The 24,031-nt window shown below is 39.3% G+C and overlaps 1 protein-coding gene across 1 annotated transcript; it reads left to right on the plus strand.

The window, feature by feature from the left end:
- Positions 1–10,971: 10,971 nt before the first annotated feature.
- Positions 10,972–15,963, plus strand: LOC6646702 (protein tiptop). The gene is made up of 3 exons (XM_002069331.3): positions 10,972–11,575; positions 12,185–14,601; positions 14,725–15,963. Exons 1-3 carry the CDS (start codon positions 11,520–11,522, stop codon positions 15,237–15,239), a joined length of 2,988 nt encoding a protein of 995 aa, XP_002069367.1. The 5' UTR covers positions 10,972–11,519; the 3' UTR covers positions 15,240–15,963.
- Positions 15,964–24,031: the final 8,068 nt, after the last annotated feature.

Below are 24,031 nucleotides of genomic sequence, written 5' to 3' on the forward strand. Positions count from 1 at the left end.
ATCTAATAATTTAGTAAACTGAGATCCATTTTATGGGTATTAATTTCCATTAAAATATCAGCTAAAAACTCTACAGAAAGCCATATTAAGGCCGCGCAACATCGCACAAAAAGTTGACAAATGATAAAGTCAGCTCAAAGTAATTTCTTTCAATTAGGACGATGCTCAGGCACATTTCTGGACAAGAGCGTCGGACACCTCGTCCACTTTTGTTCGTCGCTGACATTGACATAACGCGCATGTGCAAGTAGTTATTTTTCTCTTCCTACCTCCCTATTTCTCTCTCTCCCTCACTCTTTCTCAGGTACGAATCAAATTCGAGTCTCTGATGTCAGTTATTAATTTTGCACATTTTGCGACTTAATGGCAAATTCAAAAGTTGACAGATGTGCGTAATTTATTCAGGTTTCTCTTTTTACACCATGGGCCCATAGCGTGAAAAGGTATATTAAAATCAGCCAAATCAGTATGTTATACATCCCATTTAGAGTACATGTATGTACGAACAATTATGATCTGCATCAACCGGCCCTGCTTATATGATTTTGGATTGTACGCTTCTACGAATGAGCGAGATTTGCCAGATAAATTCAAAATTTACCTACATCCCAATATCCCTTAGACTGAGGAACTGCACAGATCGACCTGACATCTAGCGTTATAATATTTCTACTGGGGATAAGAATTGCAAATAGGTGATCCTTTTGGTGCATGGTATACCGAAGTCGCCGAGAAGACTTAAGTACTTCATTTTTTTTGTTGCAATCTCGTTCTGCAACAGCATTGATCCTCCATGGTGTCGTGGTGGCCAGTTGATAAACGATCCCAGCATTGTGGTGTTGAAAAATGTTGCAAAAAAAGGAAAAATATGATGAGGCCATCATGATGGCGACCGGTGATAAAGCACTCAGACGAGCCATCTCAGAGTGTGTATATACATGTGCATATACACTGAACAGGCTGTTACCACACAAAATGGTGTAGAAGACTTTATTTGTATTCACATACACATATTTGTATGTACATACAGTCAGTGTCAGTATTCAAAAACTAACTCAATTTGTATTTTTTTTATATTCCCATTTTTCGTTTCATTTGAAATAATTTCGGCTTATTCATATTCATTTTGGTATTGCATCCTTTTATTGTGCAGCTCCCATGCAAATTCGTGTAAGACTCTTTTCACCATATTAAAGATCAGAGATGTTGTCCTACCTTCATTTAAAAGAAGAGTTTTCGCCTTAAGCCGAGAGGTAAATCTACTAGTAGCATTTTGTTAGCAAAAGCTTAATCTAAATAGAGAACGCGAATAACAATAAAAAACCAGAGGGCCGTTGCTAACTTTCACCGCGTTAAAGTTTGTATACCCTTGCAACTTTTTTGGTAACTCTTTCCTTACCTATAGCCATCAAAGTGGAAACACGTTTTATTTAAAAAGGCTATTGTTTGCGAAAGAACGGCCTACAATCTTAGCATAGCAAATAACGAAGTTGTTGATCAAAGTCACTGTTTTCCACCGATCGTTCCTATGGGAGCTATATGATATAGTCACCCGATCATGATCAAATTCGGCACAGTGATTAACAGATATATTAAAATAACAAATGTCAAATTTGTAAAGCAATCGCGTCAAAAGTAACTAAGTTATTGACAAACGTCACTGTTTTCGAAAGATCGTTCCTATGGGAGCTATATGATATAGTCACCCGATCTTGATCAAATTTGGTACAGTCGTTTATAGTTATAATAAACTCACTATTATTCGATTTCAGGATTTCAATAACGAAGTTATTGAGAAAAGTTAATGTTCGTGACTTTGTCGTTTGCATGGCTATATAGTGGTCCGATCCGGCTGAATCCGAGATATACAACCCCTGCAGTATATGCAAGCCTACATGCCTACATACAAATTTCAACTCTGTAGCTCCAACGGTCGATGAGGAGTTTGCATTGATACAGACGGATGGAAGGGCAAGGCTATTTGAACTCGTCTCGTCATGCTGTTCAAGAATATATATATTTTATATGGTCGGAGATGCTCTCTTTTATGCGTTGCATACTTCTGACCAAAATTTATATACCCTTTTTGCAAGGGTATAATAAAAGTTTTTTTATGAAATTACATATCTGTGCTTAAAATCTCCCAAAAGTAGTTCTAACAAATGATTAAAGGATGAAAGACAGGCTTTATTTAAAACTTGTGTACCGATCTGTAGAATTGAATCGTTCTTTTCTAACTGATTAGTTCTTCCATTGCTAAGCTAATTACATGTCTAAATTAGCTTTATAAATTAAAAACGGAATAACTAAGAATAATAAAGACTTTTTTTTTAATACCACACAAAGCGACTAATATCTCTGCGATTGACTTAGCAATTATATTGTGCCTATGATAAATAAACCTGCCAAATTATCGCAAATCAATTTGTCCCAGACACAACTCAGATTTTAAGGTTTCAAACCAGTTTCGTCAGACTTGTCTGAATGACAGCGGCAATCACAGAGGTCGGTGGCGGGCTTTATGTGGTATACGGAAATTGTCAGCCGTGGCCAAAGTGTCGACAACAATGCAAATTGCTTAGATTTGTGTTGGACCTCAAAGCGACACCTCGACACCTACGACACTGGGCAGGTCCACGGGGGGGAATCAAAAGCCAATGTCGCAGGGGTAACTATAGCTGGTGTCGGTCCTGTTGTTGAAGGATTCACGATGTGACAATGTCCGTCCTGCCTGCATACGACCATAATGTTGCTCTTTGGACGACAAAAACTACACAAACTGTCGTTACTAAAAAACTGGAATGGGCCACATCAACAGCCATAAACTTGGAGTTGACAATTGTAAAAAATCCAAAGACAGGCACATGTGAGACCCAGGCCCGTTCTGGGCCTGGCCGACTTCAAATGATGCTATAGCAACAACAGTCAACAGGCAATCATAAAATCAACAAACTATGAAATTCATCACCGCTCCAGTGAAAAGGCCTCGCCTCGTTGACACTTCCGCCTGTAGCTGTGTGAAATCTCTCAACTGGATCTGGAGTTGGATCAGGCAACACTCCGCACAGTCCACACAAATGACACTCGACAGGCAGCATCATCATTCACGGCCGGCGACGGGTAAGTGAAATTAATTGCATTGTTTTTGGCCAATGAATTCCTAGTTGCCAGTTTTTGTTTTCGGCTTAAACGCCTTGACGCCTTTTTGTGGACAAACATACAAACGCAAAGCGAAGGACGGCCTTAGTTCGCGTTCCCCTTCCTAAATCATCCCCCTTACCACAATTTGTGATATTCTACAGTTCATCACATGTGATTGCCGCAGTATGTTGCACAAAACATTCAAGTGCACAGTGGGACAATGACTGTCGATATGCAAATTTTTTTTTGCTACATTTAAAAGTTGTTCGAATGAACGTGGTTGTAATTGAAATTAGTTCTTATATCGATTTCATGGATTCTTAAAACGAGTTCGCAATTCAGTAATATGGATAGTACATACATTTGAATCCATTTCCCAATGCTGTCTATGTGCCGTGTGCCGACTGTGCATCACTTCTGACTCTGTTTGGAGCTGCTCGTTCTGCTGCCTGCGCCTCCACATTTCCCCATCTCCTCACCCTACATCCGATTCCCATCCCAGTATTCCAGCTGTATCGCGCAGTCTCTGGCTCTTGCTCTAGTTAGTTACCATCATCAACATGTTGACATGTCTATGACTGGATGTGGTGTGTGACGGTATTTGTGTGTGTGTATGTGTGTGTGACAGAATGCTGGTGTTGGTGTTGGTGTTGGTGTTGCAGTTAGGCGCTAACCAAGCTCAACAGTGTTTATCACTCATGCTTATGGTCTTGTTTTTGCGGTGATATATCACACTTGACACTCATTCATTCAGTTTAGAGTTTAGTGTTTTGGGCTTGTAACCCCCAGGATTGTACCCCCCGTACCACCCACCTATGTATGCTTAGAAATGCTTCCATTTGAATTTCATCACTTTTGAGGCAACGCGAACCCAAAGTTTGCTTTTGCTGTCTCTTGCTTCCTCCCATCCCCATTTGTGTGTTCTCTCTGGCAAGGGCAATTGCATAGTTAACTATCGTCAACATGGTAGGACCTCAGCAGGATCCCATTCTCCGACATTTTCGGCATTTTGGTGGCTTGATAAATGAAGCCCCCCCTCTTTCTGTTCTGCTTGATAGTCGTCAGAGCATCGTCATCACCATCACTGTTGTTCTTGCTTCTCTGTGTGCCTGTTAATTTGTTTATGGATACGGGATGGGTAAGGCTCTTGGAACGGATGGGGCAGCAATTCATTCACTCCCGCATCACTCACATGCATTTTCGACACTGTTTTTTTGGTTATTTGTCTTATTGTTGTTGTCGCTGGTGATGTTGCCTGGTCTTGTTTGTTTTTCAATTGCTTCACAAATGTTTATGCAGATGAATTGTATTTTGAGTTGTGTTTTTGTCTGGCTGAATCCTTTCCTATTTGATGAATGGAGGCAAATGTTTGCTAAGCTTTTTATAATGTGACTGTAAGTTGTGGCCGACTCGAAATAAGAGATATATATCTGAAACATATACGTAAGTTAAGGATAAACGTTGTCTGGCACCAAAACTTGTAGTTGTTATAGTTCTGCAGTTAAACTTTGTAAAGGACTTCTAAGGAAGTCAGAACTGTGGAATTGGACAAATGCCATTACCGTTATTGTTGATTACCAATTATCAAATAACTATAGCTATTGACTCTAAAGTAATCGCCCAAGAAAGGACAACAATATATTCGAGTTTTTGTTAATTACATGCATCTATTTTCGTGAAATTAAATACTTTAAAGTTAAAACCAAAAGTTGATTGAGACCTACTGAGATTGGTTTCAAAATATTAAATTACGCCACGACACCGATTTAATCGAAACCAAGAAGCTAATCTAGATGATTTCACTCTTATAGGTCTCAGTGGATAGAAAATCACAAAAATTGCAAGCGATAAATAATCCAGGAGAACAGATAAATAACCTGCGGCTCTCAGAAAAATGTTGCCCAAAAACTCTGACAGATGCTGTTAACCACAATTCATAAACATTTACACACAAAACTGTTTCGTAAAAAATTGTATAAATGTTAGATAGATTCTATTTAACTTTTCCTCGCTCCTCTTGTAATTGTAATTTATCTTATATAGAGAGGGGAAGCAGAAGCAAATTTGAACGCCATTCAAATTTGAAGTTGTTGTTACTGTTGTTCTGATGCAAAATGTATCTATGAGTTTGTAAATTGTATATGCAAACGTGCATGAGATGGTGTCTAAATTTAACAGTCAAAAACAAATGTTTTGGAAGCATTTTTCATGCACTTAGATGGGGCAAAAGCGGGTGTAGTGCGTCTATGGGAGTGGAGTAAATGTATGGCGCCTGAATTTTTATGGCATTCGGCGCGACGTTGCAACGTCTGGACGCGTCCGTCACCGCAAAGGTGTCAAAAAATTTTGCATGCTGCATTTTTGACAGACGAACAGCATTGAAAAAGAGAGAGGCTAGGGGAGGTACATGATAAAATCGTGCGTCAATTCGATTTCTGACGTTAACCGACGCCTAAACAACAAGAAAAACAACAGCAACAACTCTTTTTATTGCCGAGGTAAGGCTGGAGGGAGTGGAAGCAGTTCCCTGACTCGAATAGAATCGGACGCGGTACATGACATTTGTGGCAGACAATTGGCAGGCAGCAATGTTGCAACAGAGCCACAGTTAAAACAACCTGACTGAATGTTGAGAGAATCGGTGTGAAATAAAATGGAGGTAAAGCCCAAGATAATCGAATGGGGGTATGTCTCACATTGACACATTCGTTGCCTGGGCAATAAAAATTAAATCAAATATATAATAAAACTCACTCTTGGTCTCCTTGCCCCTCTCACAAGGTTCCCTAAGTTCTAGGAAACGTAAGTACATATGTACTACCTACTTTAGGAATATTTAAATTTTGAGAAGCAAGTGATTAAGCTAAATCGACTCGCATAAATATGCACAATTATCTATTTGGAATCATAAAAAAAAAAACTAAAAAATCCCTTCAAATTGTCGATTAGAAAAGAGTATGGGATCACTCCTACACATGCCGGCTCACACACCGAAAATAATCAACATATTATCAACATTCAATTAAAAGTTTAGGAAAACTTTAAAATCATATTAGATTATTATTTTATACAAATTTAATAGTAGGCTCTTAGAAGCATTTTGGTAAATTTTTGGGAACAACTTTCTAAAAATATTTTCTAAAAGTCAGTGTTTGATTATGTAACAGGCCGATGGAAAAAGGAATTGGGTTCCCCAGAAGGTATATATATTTTGGATCAGCTTTAACAGTCGAGTCGATCTAGCGATGTCCATCCGTATGGTGTCGTATAGTATGGAAAGTGATCGAGTTTATTTTAAATTTTTGCCACGCCCACCTTAGCACATATTTGGACTTATAAATTTAATACAGTTGTTCCACTTGATGCATGGTATACCAAAGTCGGACAGAGGACTTATATCAAATATGAATTTCTCAATGGCCTGCTGACGTGTTTTTTCAAATATCTATTTTTATACCCTTGCAAAAAGGGTATATTAATTTTGGTCAGAAGTGTGCAACGCATAGAAGGAAGCATCTCCGACCATATAAAGTATATATATTCTTGATCAGCACGACTTGACGAGTTCAAATAGCCATGTCTGTTCGTCCGTCCGTCCGTCTGGATCGACGCGATCTCCTACTAGGCCGTAAGAGCTAAAGAACTGAAATTTTGCATATAGGCTTGTATATACTGCACAGTTTGTATATCTCAAATTCAGCCGGATCGGAACACTATATCATAGCTCCCATACAATCGTCAAAGTCACGAACAGTGACTTTTCTCAATAACTTCGTTATTTTCTGAGTTATTGTTGTGAAATTAAATATTTATATATTTAATTTACACTAACAAACGACTGTGCCAAATTTGATCAAGATCGGGTGACTATATCATATAACTACCATAGGACCGATCGGTCGAAAACAGTGACTTTGGTCAACAACTTCGTTATTTCCAAAGCCGTTTTTTCGCATACATACATTAGACCATGCAAGGGTATACAAACATTGACGCGGTCAAAGTTAGCCCCGGCCCTCTGGTTTTTAGCCATTTGTGTCTATTTTAGAGTACTAATAGAACTTTCTATACTTACTAAAACATAGTAATACAAGCCCAATATTAGTACAATATTCACTTCACAATATTCACTCTTTATAAGATCAAGAGCAACTTGATATACATATACAAATGTGCACCTTATGTATGTATGTATTTTGTATGTATGTTGTATACTTGACCTATGTATGTACATACATACATATGTACAATCATTTCATATTATAATAATAGATTATAATTAAACTCTCAAAGCATTTCATGTAAATACATATGTACATACATATTTAGGTACATATACGTACAAATATGTATACATATTTTTTTTTGAATGTGAAAACAATGTTGGGAAATGGAGCGACAATTTTATACAATTGCTAGTGTTAAAAGGGGCGTAATAGTAACGGTGGAGGTGTTTCCGGTACGACACAATTCTAGTCCGCAGAGAGAAATGCAAAAAAAGGGACCGAAACCAAAAATGCCAGCTTGTCCAACTTTTGATGACTGACAGCATTTGATTCTGCATTTTGGCCGCAATTGTCAGGTGTCGCGATATTCAAACGCCCGTCAATCCGATTTTATTCAGATTCTATTGGCACAGATGTACTGATATTAATCCACGTTATTAAACAAGGAATATTGAAACATGATTCAAATAAAAATGCAGTGCTCAGGCAAAGTTTTAAACCTGCCCGAACAGAATAGCCCTGTGTATAGGGAGCTTTCAATGAAATGGTGAAAAGAAAAACTCTAACAGAACAGAAGCACTTTCCCCTGCCGTCTTGACATGACGGCTGCGAAACGTGGAAGAAGAAACAGCAACTCATAAAGATGCGTAATGGTTGCCTGCGCACAAATATTGGAAAATAATTAGATGTAATGAGCCAAGAAAATATGTGTGTATTTGCGCGAATTTGTAAAATAGAAAATGGTGTGAAGTAAAAAAAAAGAGTTAGAAAATACTTTGAATGGCAATCAATTTTTAATGCTTCTGCATATATACATATGTATGTACATATATGTATGTATGTATGTACATACATATATAGAATATGGCAACCTGGTGGTGTGATGTCTGGTCTTGATAAGAGGATTTTACCTAAGGCGCCATGCGTTCATTCACATAACTTTAAGTCCGAATAGATATTGTCGCAAACAATATTATTTATCAAAAAAAACTCCTTCAGGTGATCACTCCTACAATATTTGGGGGTTCAACCGGGGTAATTAATAACTAATACATTTTAATACATATATTTCACTTACATAAGCATATATGTACATAGGTATGCAAATACATATGTATGTATCTATACTTATGTTCCATTATTTTTGCTACAAATACAATGCTACCATGTGCCAGTTGGGAAATGACTATTAAATGGACATTTCAACAGGATAACGATCCGAAACATACCAGAAAGATTGGTTTGCATCCAAAATATTGATGTTATGCTAAGGCCACCTCAGTCCCCAGATCTTAATCCGATCAAGGACTTAAGGGGAGATGTTAGGCGGGTTGTGGCAACATCAAATCCATCAAAAAAAACGGAGCTTTGGCAAATAGTTCAAAAGCATGGTCGCAAATCCCCTTGAAGCCTTGTCAGGACCTTATCGATTTGATGATCCGCCGATGCGATGTCGGTATTTAAAAAAAAGGCTATACAACAAAGTATTAGACATTATTAAGTGAGAAGAACTCAAAAAATCACTTTTGAATTAAATTAAACTGTTTTTTTTTTGCCTCCTTTGTAACCACTACTATAATTATGAACAGGCATTTTTTGGTGTATTTGGCAAAAGTCATAAACAAATTATAAAAAACAATATAAATCAAACGGAATCTTATCACTATTCTCATCTTTATATCCCATTCTTTGAAAAATATTAAAAAAAAATTTTAATTTTTAATGTTTAACATGTCGAAAAATTAATTTTAATGTTGCAAGGTGATGCGCTACTATATTTTTGAACACAGCTGTATGTACATAGGTATGCACATACATATGTATCTATACTTATGTTCTATTATTTTTGTCCGCCCGCAGGAACTGTCGAAGAAATTAAAAAAATTTTATGATTATTGATGTTCATAACAAAGTTAAATTGGTCGAATGTAGACTGCTTAGACTTTTTTTGGTTATGCTTAAAAAGTAAGTGGTAAAAGCGACGTTTTAAAACGTTTCGATGTTAATAAGATATAAAACCAAAATCAAGGCTTGCTAATTTTCATAATCGTTCAATGTCACTTTGACCAGTAAATACTTTTTTAAGATTGTCTGTTTTAACTTTTGAAATTAACCACTAACATTTCCATTACGTTCTGTTAAAAAGTGTTTTTGGTCCGCCTGCGAGACATGTATTGTGTCAAATAGTGTGTGCGTCCGGCTCTGGGAGCGGGTGCCCACGGGCACAAATGTTGTATGAAAATCATGCTAAAACTATTAGGACTGTAGAATTCGTCTGGTTACTCTCCAGTACATATGTATGTATAAATGTAATTATTAGTCCCTAAAAATTCATTGTAAGTACATATAAACATACATATGTACATACATACATACAATACAAGTCAAATTAGTTTTTTGCGCTTCTTAACGGCTTTCTTTACAATTGTCCATGCGGTCGCGAAAAGTAGCGCATCGAAGCAACAATTGTTCGGCAAACGAAACACACCATTCTTCCACCCAAAGCGAAGGAAGAGGAAGAATATGAGCGAAAGCAACTTTATTTTCAGTATTCGCGATTTTTGCAATGCGTGTTTTGATGCCACCACCGCACTCCCGCTTGCTCCTGCTTCATTTTCAATTTCAATAAATAACCTTGATTTAAGTGGCGGCGACGCTGGCAGCGTAGCCACCCACCCGCACAGCCGTTTGACCAGCTGCAATACAAACAAAACTTTACACACACACATTCACACAGACAGACGGTTGCCAGACCGGCCCCCACACACAAACACCTGTCACCGAATGCGCTCTTTTCTGTTCTCTCATATTTTTCATTCTCTCTTTTTCTCTCTCTCTCTCGTTTTCTATCTCCTTCTCTCGGTCTCTATCTCTCTTTATTGCTCTCTATCTTTCTGTTAGTCATTGCTCTCTCAGAGTAACACTCACTGCAGCTGTTTCAGTTCTGTTCCGTTTCAAACAAAACTTTTTCTCCTCTTGCATGCTCAGTCAGGCTCATAAATCAAAACAAAGTGCAGCTGCAACGCATGCGTCGACACTCCAACAGCAACAGAAGCAGCGCAGCCAGTATCTCCCTCTCTCACTGAGCACAAACACATCAATTTAATGGGGGAAAACGTCGTCGTCGGCGTCATCCTCTCTCTCGTCTTTTGTATGTCCTTGTGCTCTGGGCCACAACTCATTTTGATTGCCTTCGGTACGCTCTCCTCTGTTGCTCCCAGTGTACCGTTGCTCAGTGTCAAAAAATTGGTCGACAACGGCAGTGGTGAACGAAATCATGTCGCATATTTTCATAGTTGGGTTTTTCGGAAAAAATTCAACAGCAACGGCGACAGTGACAGTGGCAGTGGCAGTGGCAGTTAGAAACTTTTTGGCAGCGCAGTAGCAGTGCAACGTTGAAACTGCAACGTGCGTTTGTTAGCTAAAGTTAGAATCAAATTTTAACGTAATCAGTTTGAGGGAGCAAGTTAACCAAAGAGAAATTCACTATTTAACAAAAAATTCGCGCTAAATATACCCACATACACATACATGTACATAAAAATAAAAATAAATTCTTGTGGCAAGCCGTCAGTAAATCATTAAATTAATAGCTCCACACACACACACACATCGACATCTGTTTTTGTTTTCGTTGGAGCTAAGAAGAAGGAAGTGTGCTTGGAATTGGCGGCAGTTTGACCGCAGCAACGTCGCTTGCAACACACACACTCACATGGAGCTTCGCACATACACACACTCGTACGCGTTCGTCATCAAACTAAGAGGCCTTGCCGCCCCACTCTGAACCCCTACCCCTATTCCTCCCTCTGCGTTCACCACCCATTGTGACATTTGATTTATTTGACGTGTGTGTTTTTGATAGAAGCTCAACACGAAACTGACACACGTTCTGGCACACACTACCAATACCACTACCACGGCGAAACAGAGACGCTTAGTCGCCCAAGAATTTGTGTAGTGGGCAAAAATAAAATACATTTCATATTTGCCCTAAGTGTTTATACTGTGGCAATATTCATGAGAAGAGTCACATTAAGTCGAAACAAAACCAAAGTCAATGAGCGGTAATACATAGTAAAATTTGTTCAAAAAAGCTGTGGAATCAACAACAAGAATCTAAAGAAGAAGAACATAATATATTTTGCCAAAATGATGCTACACGAGGCAGTTATGTTGGAGATCTACCGGCAGGCACTAAGTGCAAGGTGATTATCAAAGGGGCTTACTATGCATACATCATACATACGTATAATGTGCATACATACATACATATATATAATCTACATACATACATACATATGTGACAGAGTGTTAACAAATGTTCGAGGATGCCTTCCTGAACAGTTACGAAATGTGTTTTGTGCTTTTTGTAAAACCCTATACAAACATAAATATGTATATATGTATGTATGTACATTGCTTTTGTTGTTTTATTTTGTTTAAGTGCCCTAAACTGAAATATTCGAGTGGCTAAATATTTTTCTTTTTTTGTGTAATTACTGAGATGAGTCATTATAATCGCAATTGGAAATACATGTACATACAGAATTCGATTTGTAAATTGTGAAACATTTTCGTTATCAAAATATTTATGTGGCAAATATTTTTGACAAATATTACGTAATAATTACAAAAATCAGTCATTTATTAAATTTATAAAATGAAAATTCGTAAGAATACATGAAACATGTAACATTTATACATGACATAGACATTAAGGTTAATCATTAGAGAGAGACTAATTGTTAAAATTATATAGTGCACCAACGTTTCATTTCGTTTTATTTTATGTGTTAATTTTATTTCTTTCCTAGTGAGCTGGCAAGTCCTCGTTGTCAATCCCGAGAATCGAGTGCCTCCGCTGCACCGGGCGACATTCGCTGTCCGTCTAATGAATCGCATTGTTCGGCCAATAACGATTGCCTTACTCCAGCGCCAACACCCACATCAATTACACCTTCTTCACCGCCAGTTGGTCTACCACTGACAGCGACTTTGGCGCCAGCGGCAGCAGCGGCTTTGCTTCCTCCACAATCTGCCGCGATGGCGGCGTACTTGGCAGCCGCGCAGCAGAATCACTTGCTGCTAACGAATCCCTTGGCAGCAGCCGCTTCGCTGGTACAGCAGGCGACGCAACAGGCTGGATCTCCTGGCAACAGAGGGCTAATGGAGGAATCGCCAGCCTTAGATTTCAGCCGAAAACGCACGCATAGCGAAGGAGACGAGGACGAGGAGCGAGAGGATGAACGCGAACAAGAAACCGGAGAAGGTGACACAGGTCCATTAGACCTTTCCGTAAGCACTCGAAAGCGGGAGTTTTCGAGTGGGGATCATGATTCGCCCGTCCGTAAACTTCCTCGTACCAATGACTACAAATCACCACATCCTCCAGCGAATTGGGCACCTGCTTTGAATCCCTATCTGGCCGCAGTTGCTGCAAAAACTAGCAATGAAGTTGCCAGCAAAGCATTGGAAAAGATGAGTGAGATGTCACGATTAGATGCACCTACTTCTGCCAATAGGAATCCCCCTCAATCTTCAGGTGGTGGTGGTGGCCGTCACAGTGCATGGCAATCGCACTGGCTCAACAAGGGAGCCGATGCGGTTAAGGATGTCTTCAAATGCGTGTGGTGCAAGCAAAGCTTTGCTACGCTGGCGAATCTCACCAGTCACATGAAGGAAACGCAACACTGCGGTGTCCAAGTGCCATCTCCATCGTCATCATTAGGGACAACACAAGCTGGACGTCAGCCAACAGTATCGACATCAACCGGCTCTACCACCAGCACAAGCTCCACATCATCATCATCTAATTCCAACTCTTCAAAGTCTGAGCTAAATATGCTAATTAAAGAGACCATGCCGCTACCAAGAAAATTAGTACGTGGACAAGATGTTTGGTTGGGAAAGGGGGCTGAACAAACTCGCCAAATACTGAAGTGCATGTGGTGTGGACAGAGTTTCCGCTCTCTGGCGGAGATGACCAACCATATGCAGGAGACCCAGCACTACACCAACATAATATCTCAAGAACAGATAATTTCCTGGAAGTCTGGTGATGAGCGCGGGGGGGAACGATTACCCCAGAACGGTGCTGTAGGAGCTGGATCATCTTCATCATCGGCACAGGGACCAGCTCTGGCGTCCAGTGTGTCTGCCGTGTTAACCTGCAAGGTATGCGATCAAGCCTTTGCCACTTTAAAAGAGCTTAGTTCGCACATGGCTCAGCAGTCACACTACAAAGATCCGACCTCGTCATCCACCTCGTCTATATCGCCACCAGCATCTAATCCAGCACCACCGACTATTGCTTCAGTAAAAAAAGGAGGCGGTCGCCAAACTCGGAATGAGAAGCGCAAAAAGTCATTGCCCGTACGAAAACTTCTTGAACTAGAACGATCGGCAACCAGTGTGGGTTCCGGGTTGGATTCAGCATTGAAGCCGCTACGGGATTTTGCTGCGGCAACAAAGATAACCTGCGAGAAATGTGGCGGTAAGATCGAAACGGCTCTTTTTGTGGAGCACATACGTAAGTGCCTGGGCGATAGCATTCCAATTCCGCCACGCAGGCCTCCGGCTGAGCGTTTGGCCAGTCCCAGTGCCGGTCCCACAGGCGAAAAGCCACCTTCAGTCTTAAATGCTTTGGAGCAGTTGATTGAGAAGAGTTTCGAATCCAGAGGATCTCGCTTAAACCAGGGTGGATATTCCGAGTCGGGAACTCCTTTGGGCGCCAGCATATTGAAGCGCTTGGGCATCGATGATAGCACCGATTATACTAAACCTCTGATGGACGCCCAGGCTATGCATCTCCTCCGCTCTTCTTATGCAGTACGTGATCGCAGTGCAAGTGAGTCAAGCTCCACAAGCCGTGTCGAGTCAACATATACACCGGATAGACAGCAGACACCAAGACGTACACCGGAGACTCCCATTTCGGCTCCCGTTCTTCCCCTGCCACCACCACCGCCCATTATTAAATCGGAGCCACTAGATACTGAAGCAGGTGAAGCTGATGTTGGCATCAGGCAACAAATCAATGTAAAAAAAGAGTTCGCAATGGAGCCAACAGCTGCGAATCAGCGCGATAGTCCAAAATCGACCAGTGAGCGTTCAAGTATATCTTCGCCCACTCCGACAACGTCAACACCTGCTGATAGTGGTAGTCTGCTCGCCCTAAACACAATGTTTGATCAGCTTAGCTCAGTGGAGGCCAATAACAACAATAACACTGGTGAGTATACTGGTATGGAGTCGAAGATTTCTTAGCAGATATGTATGTATAAGTGGTTTGAATTTTCATTGGCACATTTTACTTCATTTCAAAACATTTACTTTGGTTTTTTTTTGTTTTCAGGACAATACAACCATAATAACAGTTCTAGTAGTAACTCGAAAAAACCAAGAGCTCATCCCTTGGCCGCACTACAAAAGCTATGTGAAACCACGGATCCACCCTCGTCAAATACCCGGAGTGCATCTGCTTCTTCGACATCTGGTGTCAACGGCAACGATTTAGTGTCCTTCAGTTGGGCCTGCAATGAGGCTGTGCTCAGCGCCAACGCAAATAGTGGCATCGATTCCATCATTAAGTGCTCATTCTGTGATACACCCTTTGGCTCTAAAGGTGCTTATCGACACCATCTTTCAAAGGTGCACTTCGTCAAAGATGCGGGCGAGGATTCGCCAGTAGAGCAGTCACCCAAATCTTTGCCACTGGCGTCACCAAAGCGAGCGGCCTCAAGGAGTCCGGCATCGCAACAGCAACAGCCGTCACCATCGCCCACCATCAATCCGTATGAAGAGAGTCCGCAGTCCAAGTTTTTAAAGTACACGGAGCTGGCCAAGCAGCTGTCCTCAAAAAATGCTTAGACCACCTTCAGTTACAGCAATCAGGATTTGGATGAGGATGATGTGGTGGAAACCGCAAGAGGGAATTCTTAAATAATGCTTTTTTTTAGTGTATTGCGTTCCATTCGTTCCACTCCAATACTGATTTCTGATCAATGAGAGAATCTGCAAGTTCTCTATTTCTCTCACCAACATGTTGTTCTTTGCAGCGCCAAGTGATTCCCCTACTTTTGCTGAATTTCCCCAGTTTGTGTATTCCCCTCTTTGAGGCTGGCAGTGACGTCACTTCAATTGTCAGTCCGTTTGTTTTTATTGTTTCCCAATCAGACATAATGCTATCTCAGTCGTTCATGCGCGAGAGGGTCGTCTCTTTGAATTCAATTACCACCACTTTGACGAACTGCTGTCCATCATCAGAGCGGGCGGACGCCAAGCACGTACATACAAATACATATACGAGATTACGAAGAGCAACAGAGATGGTTATAGTGCGCACTGCTATTTGACGAAAAGCGACGACACGAGTTCGTCAAAGTTGGACCAAAAGCAAAAAAGAAACTGAGAACAACATAAGCAAAAACAAAACTGACCCATGCGATTGGATGGAGCAAAGCATGAGCAAAAAGCAACAACAAACCCAAAGTAGGTGGGGTAAATTGAGTTTATTTGGAACCAGTCTGAGTGCAAACATTTCGCTATTGAGTGAGATAAATGCATTGAGTTCATGTTGAGCAAAAATAACGAAGAGACTTGCTAATAAGGCAATTGAGTTTTTATGTCGGGGTTTTATCGTTTTTTAAAGGCCACAGGTTTGACCCAAAAGAAAATAGTGTGCCAAAAATCTACATATACATATAAATATATATATATATATACATACATATATAGAGATACCTATATATATACATACATAGAATTATATAGATCTTTGTAAGTTACTACAAAAACGCAACGCAGTATACGTAAAATTATCGAAACACTATGAAAGTTAACCTCATTTTAATGCATTTTAGTTAAAATATTCGTTAAAAATACATACATATATTGTGCATGTATGTAAATAATCAGCAGATTGCACTTTCCTTCCATATGCCTAAAGAGAAAATTAATAATAAATAAACATATTAAAAGTTACTATACAAATACATATATACTTAAATATAAACATATAATTGTTTCTACAAACATATGCATAAAAACGTGCATTAAATATCTTCTATATAATAATATTAAAGAGAAAGTCAAATCAAAATGTAACCACACCGCAACCTATGTATACGCATGAATTACATTAACTATAGATAATTCAACTTAAGTATGTATGTATGTACACCACATACCACAGAATAGTTTACAACCCAATCCCAATATTAATGAAAAATGAAAAAAACAAAACTAAGGAACTATTCTATTTGACCTAAGAGTATAGTTAAGAAAAAAGCAAAATGGACTCTTTAAAAAAAGATAAAACGAGTGTAAGGCATTCCATAATATTATTATGGAAAAGCCATTATCATTCATCCATACATACATACAATACTTATAATATGTATACGACTTGTATTTAATTTTTGTGATATTATTTTTAAAAACCATTCGCTTCCTTTTCCACCCTATTTAAGATTTAAGAGCAAGTTATTCAAATCAACATTAGGAATATTGCAATGATTTCTCTTCTTTACAACCAAAAATATTCGATTTTAAAAGTGTGAATATTGTGAGTTGTCTAACTTGTGTTAACTGAAGCAGCTCAATAAAAGAATGGCAACTTACTAACACGTTGCATCAAAATCCAAACTGAACATTTTATTTATTACAATCCTTATTGTTGTTTATTGTTTGATTCGATTGACGGTTTCCCGTAGACAGACAGTAATATGCAGTTGTCGATGTAGTGTATTGGCTAATCTACAGTGGCCCTTCACTTGTATGGCTGGCAGTGTTCTAACAAATCCCAGTTAATTGTGAAACAACCCCCCAAAACATGGCATATCAAATTGTAAACTAATATTTGCTAATAAACACGCAGAGTTAATTAAACCTGAATTATGGGGCACATGGCACAAATATGTATGTAAGTGATGTTGTGTGATTGCGGGTGTGGATGCGGGTATGGGCCGTGGATAACACAGGAACAGGAACATGCGCGAAATGTGAACGCGAATCGCTGATTTATGGGCAACATAGGATTAAGACAACGCCATCCAGATACAGATAGGAACTTCATATGCTCTTCATACGCACATCCATACACAAAGAGACGTATCGCCATGTATGCTTGTACATGTATGTATGTATGTATGTATGTGTATGCGGCTCGACGTTGATGACGATCCAACGCCAACAAAATCTCCTCGAAAACTTCAATTGCCAAAGGATTCATTTTCACTTAAAATTTATGATGTGTGCACGCTGTGGCCGGGGAAGGCCATGATATGCCTGAGGGCAGGGGAAGCGAGAGGTGGTCGTGAAGGAGTCTGCCATGTGTGCTGGGTGTCGCATTTGTGTTAAGAGATAATTTTTCGAAAATGTTTCAAACAACTTTTCCCTGCCTTTGCGCCTTCCGCCTTCAGTTAAGTTTCAGTTTTCAGTTTTTGGGCTTCATTGACGGTTTTGTTTTTAACATACAGTCGCGATGCTCGGCTATTTCTTCTTGCCAAGTTTCGCACGGGCCACGGACACCTTTGGGCCAAGAACGGCCCCCAAACCCCACCCTAGTGCTGCTGCTGCCGCGCTTAATGAGATACAAACACATAAATTCTCAAAAGTGTCATGCTTCGTACATAACGGTTTACTTTTTTGCTTTTTGATAAGCGCATGTGTGTGTGTGTGTGTCACATGGAGCGGTAAAAAGACTGAGGCGCCTCAAGCATTGATGACGAAATCAAATTTAAATAACGAATGCTCAACTAATTATAATAAATGGGTCCAATGAATACATACATACCTACATACATATGTGTGAATTATTTGCAAAATTGATATCCCTTACAATGTTACACTTAAACTACCTAGAGCAATAATATATAATTGGGGAGTGAGTTATTATGAAAATATAAGTAAATATGTTCAAATATATTCAGATACATACCTATTTATACATGTATTATATATATATGTACTTATATGTATATGATGTGAGTCTCAAAAACTTTAGACAATATTGGCGTGTGTGGCACGATCCAACGATTGTCTACATTAACATTTTGTCCCTTTTCCTTAACAACTACCGACCGACCATTGTCGACCATTGATCGTCGATTTAATGGATATCCGTCATTTCCCGTGATGGTTTCAACAATCAACAAACAAACGAACGCTTGTAATTCCGAAAGGTCCAAATACAGTAGAATCCGGTTATACCGACTCCGCTTATAACGTCCGTACGGTTATAGCGACTAAAGTTTGATGAGTGATTGGTTGGTCCCAATACAAATTAATATTAAAGGGCCTCCGTTTAGTACGTCTTCCGGATATTACGACGAAAATAGTTGGTCCCTTGAGCGTCGTTATAACCGGATTCTACTGTGTGTTTGGTTACCTTTACGAAAATTACAAACATTAAATCCGATTGAAGATCTATATGCTATATTCGTTTCGTTTGTGTAAAAATACAAGGCCAACTTTAAACTGGTGATAGCGCCACCTGGTGGCCATTAATGAGCACATAATACAAATCTTCTCCGTGCAAAATTATATATCTACATTCATTTTTATATTCAATTATTATTATATTGTTTTATTTATGTTTAAAAGCGATTATCTTATGCCAGTGGCGTGGCGTGGATTTAGGGCGCCGGGGTGGAGGAGAATTTTGACGCCCTCTTTTTTCTAGAATCAAAGAATTTGGCTACTGCAACGCCAAAAATAGTAAAATCAAATAAAATTTTCATTTATTATTGTGTAATTCGAAATTCCTTTCCAGATCTGCCTAAGTATACCACTTGTAAATAATGATAAGATTGTTCTAACTTAGAATTTTTAACTTTTCTACTCTTCTTCGATTGGTTAGGTTGGTTCTCCATTGTTGTAAGTGCAACAAAAGAAAGAAAAATTCATTTGCACTAAATAGTTTGAAATTTTGCCAAACAAAAAAGTCGAAATCTACATACTAATATAAGGTTTTATGCGTGTTTCTCGGGCTGATGTCAAGTTGTAATAGATAAAGAAATTAACATTTTAATTATTATGTTTCAATTGCGTTGCGGCACCCACAAAATACAAAGCGCCAAAAGAAACTCATAATTAACTGAGAGCCCAGTTCAATATTTACCCTTATTTCTTGCCCTTTGAGTTGGTGTTGTTGACTATTTATGGTGAAGCAAATATTTGTTACAGTCGGTCTATTTGGAATATATGTAAGTCATGGCTTCTTCATAGTGAAACAGTTGTTCTAATGCCGCTCTTCTTCTATTATTTTTATGTTAAAGTCCACTGGGGACAAAGTGTGACATAAAAACGGCTGTTTGGTATCTTGTCTTTTATATTGACTTGGTTTATGTACACTTTTCTATTTTATCACATGACATTTATATATGTTTGTGTATGATTACGAAACTTCAACTGTGCGCCCTTTTGATAATTTAGATAAATACATTTATTCAGACGATCTACGTTTGTGCATCAGTATTTGTTTTGGGCCTATTAAGTTGCTATAACTATATACACAAAGTGTTTAAAATTATTATTTCTGGGTCGTTCAATATTATAACTTTAATATCAAGTCAAAGTGTTCAAACTAACTATATCTAAGGTAAGAAATACATAAGATGAAATGTCCCCTAAAATGATTTAGAAACTAATTTCTGTTTAAATACTTCTACTCCATCAAAATAAATCTATATATATGTATATTTGAAAAATGATTTAATAATACGAACTTTCATGCAAAGCGAAATATTTCCTACGTTTGTGTTAAAAGTCAAGATAGGCAACTAAAGTTAACGCCCACCAACATTACGGCGAGAAGAGTCAGCAATAGAAGGGACTAATGAGACTAACACGCAGGACTGAGGACGAGACAAGAAGCGCCTGCAGTGCACAAAGTTTTGCAAAAGTGTCAGAAAATGTGAATGCGATTGTGGGCAAAAAGGAGCGGTCGGAGATTGTTGGTAATGTGCCGAGGTAAACGGCAGTAACGAGATGGATGATATCTAGACGAATGATGCATGAGTCGCATTGGGGGCGGTTGTCCTGGCGTTGGCATGTGGGTGGCTTCGGGGTCCTACATAAAATTCCGACGCTTCATTCGCCAGGATACATGCCAGAATGGAAAGAGCATGAGTTTGGGGGAAGAAGAACGACTTTGCTGTCGCTGCTGCCATTGCCAGTGGTATTGGGAAGGCAAAAGGACGCAGGCGTGGAAGGCAACGAATGAGCATGCAGAAAGAGAAAAAGCAGCAGCAAACATATCCAACTCGAATCTTGTCTACAATAAATCAAATTTTATTACACTTTTCTTTATGCATGCCTCACAGGATATGGCAAGCGTATGGCTCACTGATGAGCACACAAATATATAGAAAGCCACAGACATAGACACACACACACACACACCCACAATTACAAATCTGAGCAGAGATTTTCGCATGCTCATTTAGTGGGAGTCCTTCGAATGGGGTCGCAAAATGGGTGGAATTAACTACAGGCAGTATTCCCTGATAGACATCGTTTTGTATAAAAAATATTGAATGGAGTATAAAGTGTACCTAAATTTAAGTGTGGAATTTAAAAATAAAACAGGAGACACATATATTCCTGCATATTTACAATCCTTGCCACAGTTATTGACAGTTTACCCATCAATGAGTTGATCCATCAATAAATTATGTATACGTAACTTTTAAGATTTTTAGTAGTCTCCCTGTGGGTGTGGATGTGTATATGTTTTTGAAGGAACTTTTGCATTATGGCTGACGGAGACATAAATCAAAATTCCATTACGCCCAAAAGCGCCGCCCATATCAGGAGACACAACCCATGCTGTGATTTATTAGAAGAACTGCAAGGGAAAAACCAAGCAGAGGAAAAAAAGAAATGCAGGAAAGAAAATAGAAGCAGAAGCAGAAGCAGAAGAAGCCGTAACGCGTTTTCTTTTGATAAAAATTTTGAACTAAATCAAAACTTCATTTCACATCGGTGCCATTTCTTGTGCCAGGGCCTCAGTTTACAGTAGAGTTGAGCTACGCCACGCCCCCGCTTCTCAACACCGAGTTGCAATACACAAAAAGAGTAAAGAACAAAATAGGAGACGAGACGAGAAAAGTGCACAACATCGAAACAAGAAATGGCGGCAGAACTAGAAAGTGTAGCCAAGCAGGAAGCGTTGAAACGGGCAAGGAAGGAGTAGGAATATGAGGTGAAATAGTCGAAGCATCCTTCGTCCTTTTCCTCATCGGTGTCGCATTCAGCGACTAACGACGAGGATGCTAGTTGTCCTGCGACTTGACTCGACAAAATTCACTGCTGGCTGTCAGTTCAATAAATCATTTGCGTTTTGACACGCCGCTTCACCCCCTCCGGCTATAAAACTAGCTGCGCCAATGAAAATCCATAAATACAAAAACAAAACGAAAAAAGCAAGACATGGCCACCGAGACGCGACCGAAACTCAGATCCCAGGTTCCATGTGGGATGCACATAAATTCCAAGCTGTAGGGAAACTCTTTGCGTCCTTGTCTCCTCAAGCCAAACGAGGGAGGTCTGGACCAAGCCAGCCAGCAAGTCGAACACGAAAACGTTGCCTTGTAAGAGTCTATAGATCACAGAAAATGTATGGCCTGGCCTGAGACAGCAGGTGGTAATGGAAGGGGAGGCTGAACAGAATGATGATGACGATGATTGCGATTTCGTCGCAAGGACGAGTCCAGCTTCATCATCCAACTTAGAAACTTTTACACACAGCAAGAAGGTATGCCCTTGTGTTCAGATATTATCCAGATATCAGACCGGTTAAGGATATAGGGTATATAGCCAACTGTATCTACTGCTCGACCTAACTATAAACCTTAACGAAATTGCGTACGCTTGCTGCTTCAGTCTATGGCGCAATCTCTGAAAAATGAACAGGTTACCCCAAAGTCTGAAACTCAGAGCTATAAACGAGTTTTCCGGGTTGTATCAGCATCTACCCCGCCTAATGCTGTCTGATGCTGTCTGCGCATAAAGCATAAAAGTTTGTGACATAAATCAAACCCTTTTTGGACATTTATGATCGTAAAGTTGAGAATAAATATAATATTATGTACAAGGCATAAAAATCAACATTATTCGCGAGACAGACGCTGTAATAAATACGCTCAAGTCAAGGCAACTGAATAATGAATACAAGACAAAAAACCTCACGTATACTACACATAAGTCTATCAAGTATCCTGTGTGTATATGTATGTATACGGCATCCTTGCCGTTAAAGTTAACATGTGCCGACTGCATGAAGAGTTCATTTTCATCTACGGGGCGGAAATACATGATTAAATGAAAATATTGAGGTCACAAGATACAAGTGAATTACAATAACCACTACGTTCCCAGGATCAACTGCGTGAGTGAGAGGATGACTGGGTGTTCGGGAGGTTCGTAGGATGTTGTTGTAAATCATTCGTTTAATTACACTCAGAGAACTGGATAAGTCCAGTAGAATGTATGTATCTCAATTTCATTTGTTTTGTGGCAGCCAGCACTTTTCACTTGATTCGGAACCCTTTGTAAATTATATACACACATACATACATACATGGAAACTTGGCAACAAACTTCAATGAAATATTAATGCATAGTGTAAGCAAAATTACAGAAAAAATCTAAAACTAACAAACACACACAAGCAAAGAAAAACAAATGAAAGAATGAAATGCGCCAAGCGACAATTTCTAATTACAAATTCGCCACAGCATTTAACCCGTTTTTGCCGGACACAGTCGTGCATACGTGGAGATAATTTCCATTCTAACTAACACACACACCTTTCCTCAGGACGAGAACAAACAAAATGGTTCGAGGAAAAAAATAAATGGTGGAGGAAAAAGCTCAGCTTGCAACATTTTATGCTGATCCCTGTCAGGCAACAAAACACACATAATCTTCAAAAAGGAAAACAAGCAAGAGGGTGCGAAAGAGAGGAAGGGAGAGCGTACAGAGAAAGCAAACAAAATATTTAAAACTGAGCAAATGGTTTGGGGGAACCTCGGAGCTTTGTCTTTTTATGTAAAGTGCCGGGGGCCAGGCCAGGCACCAAACATCAACCAATAATGCAGACGCGATTATGTCCAGCAGCCAGGAGCAAAAATAGTTACGGCAAGCAGAAGGAAGGACAACCGAGCTCCAAATGTGAAGTTGACGCCAAAAACGAAAACCCACAGATATAGCAACCAGAAAGAACAAAAAAGATTCCAAAGGAAGCAAAAGCGACAAATAAAATAGACAAAAAATAAACAAAAATTAAAAACAAACAAAAAACGAAAACGATGAAAACGACAAATGGGAAGTGGAAAAATGAAAAGCAACAAGAACAAAAAACGAAAGTGTTGCACAATGGGCGTTGCTCCAAGTCTGACACACACTCACAGGACACACCAACACTATCCCCTGATTTATGTCACTGACGACCACTGGCAGGGCGCAGTGAACTGCACTGGCAGAAATAATTGATTAGAAATCAAGGGCTGATGCCCTGAAAAGTATGCTACAATCGAGAGCATGCCTAATTTCTTCTTTAAAAACTCCCAGTACATAAATCTATGTAGTTGGAAATTCTTTTTAAAATCAAATACTTTGATTCAAAAATAATATGTGAAAGTACTCATAGAACTTAA

The sequence above is a fragment of the Drosophila willistoni genome, assembly GCF_018902025.1.
Source record: "Drosophila willistoni isolate 14030-0811.24 chromosome 2R unlocalized genomic scaffold, UCI_dwil_1.1 Seg167, whole genome shotgun sequence".
NCBI classification, from domain to species: Eukaryota; Metazoa; Arthropoda; class Insecta; order Diptera; family Drosophilidae; genus Drosophila; species Drosophila willistoni.

Excerpts from the sequence above, each read along its gene's own strand:
- LOC6646702 (XM_002069331.3), top strand. The coding sequence starts at position 11,520 with ATGATGCTACACGAGGCAGTTATGTTGGAGATCTACCGGCAGGCACTA. Across the intron at positions 11,576-12,184 it reads CGGCAGGCACTAAGTGCAAG|TGAGCTGGCAAGTCCTCGTT; the intron begins GTGATTATCAAA and ends TTTCTTTCCTAG. Across the intron at positions 14,602-14,724 it reads CAATAACAACAATAACACTG|GACAATACAACCATAATAAC; the intron begins GTGAGTATACTG and ends TTTTGTTTTCAG.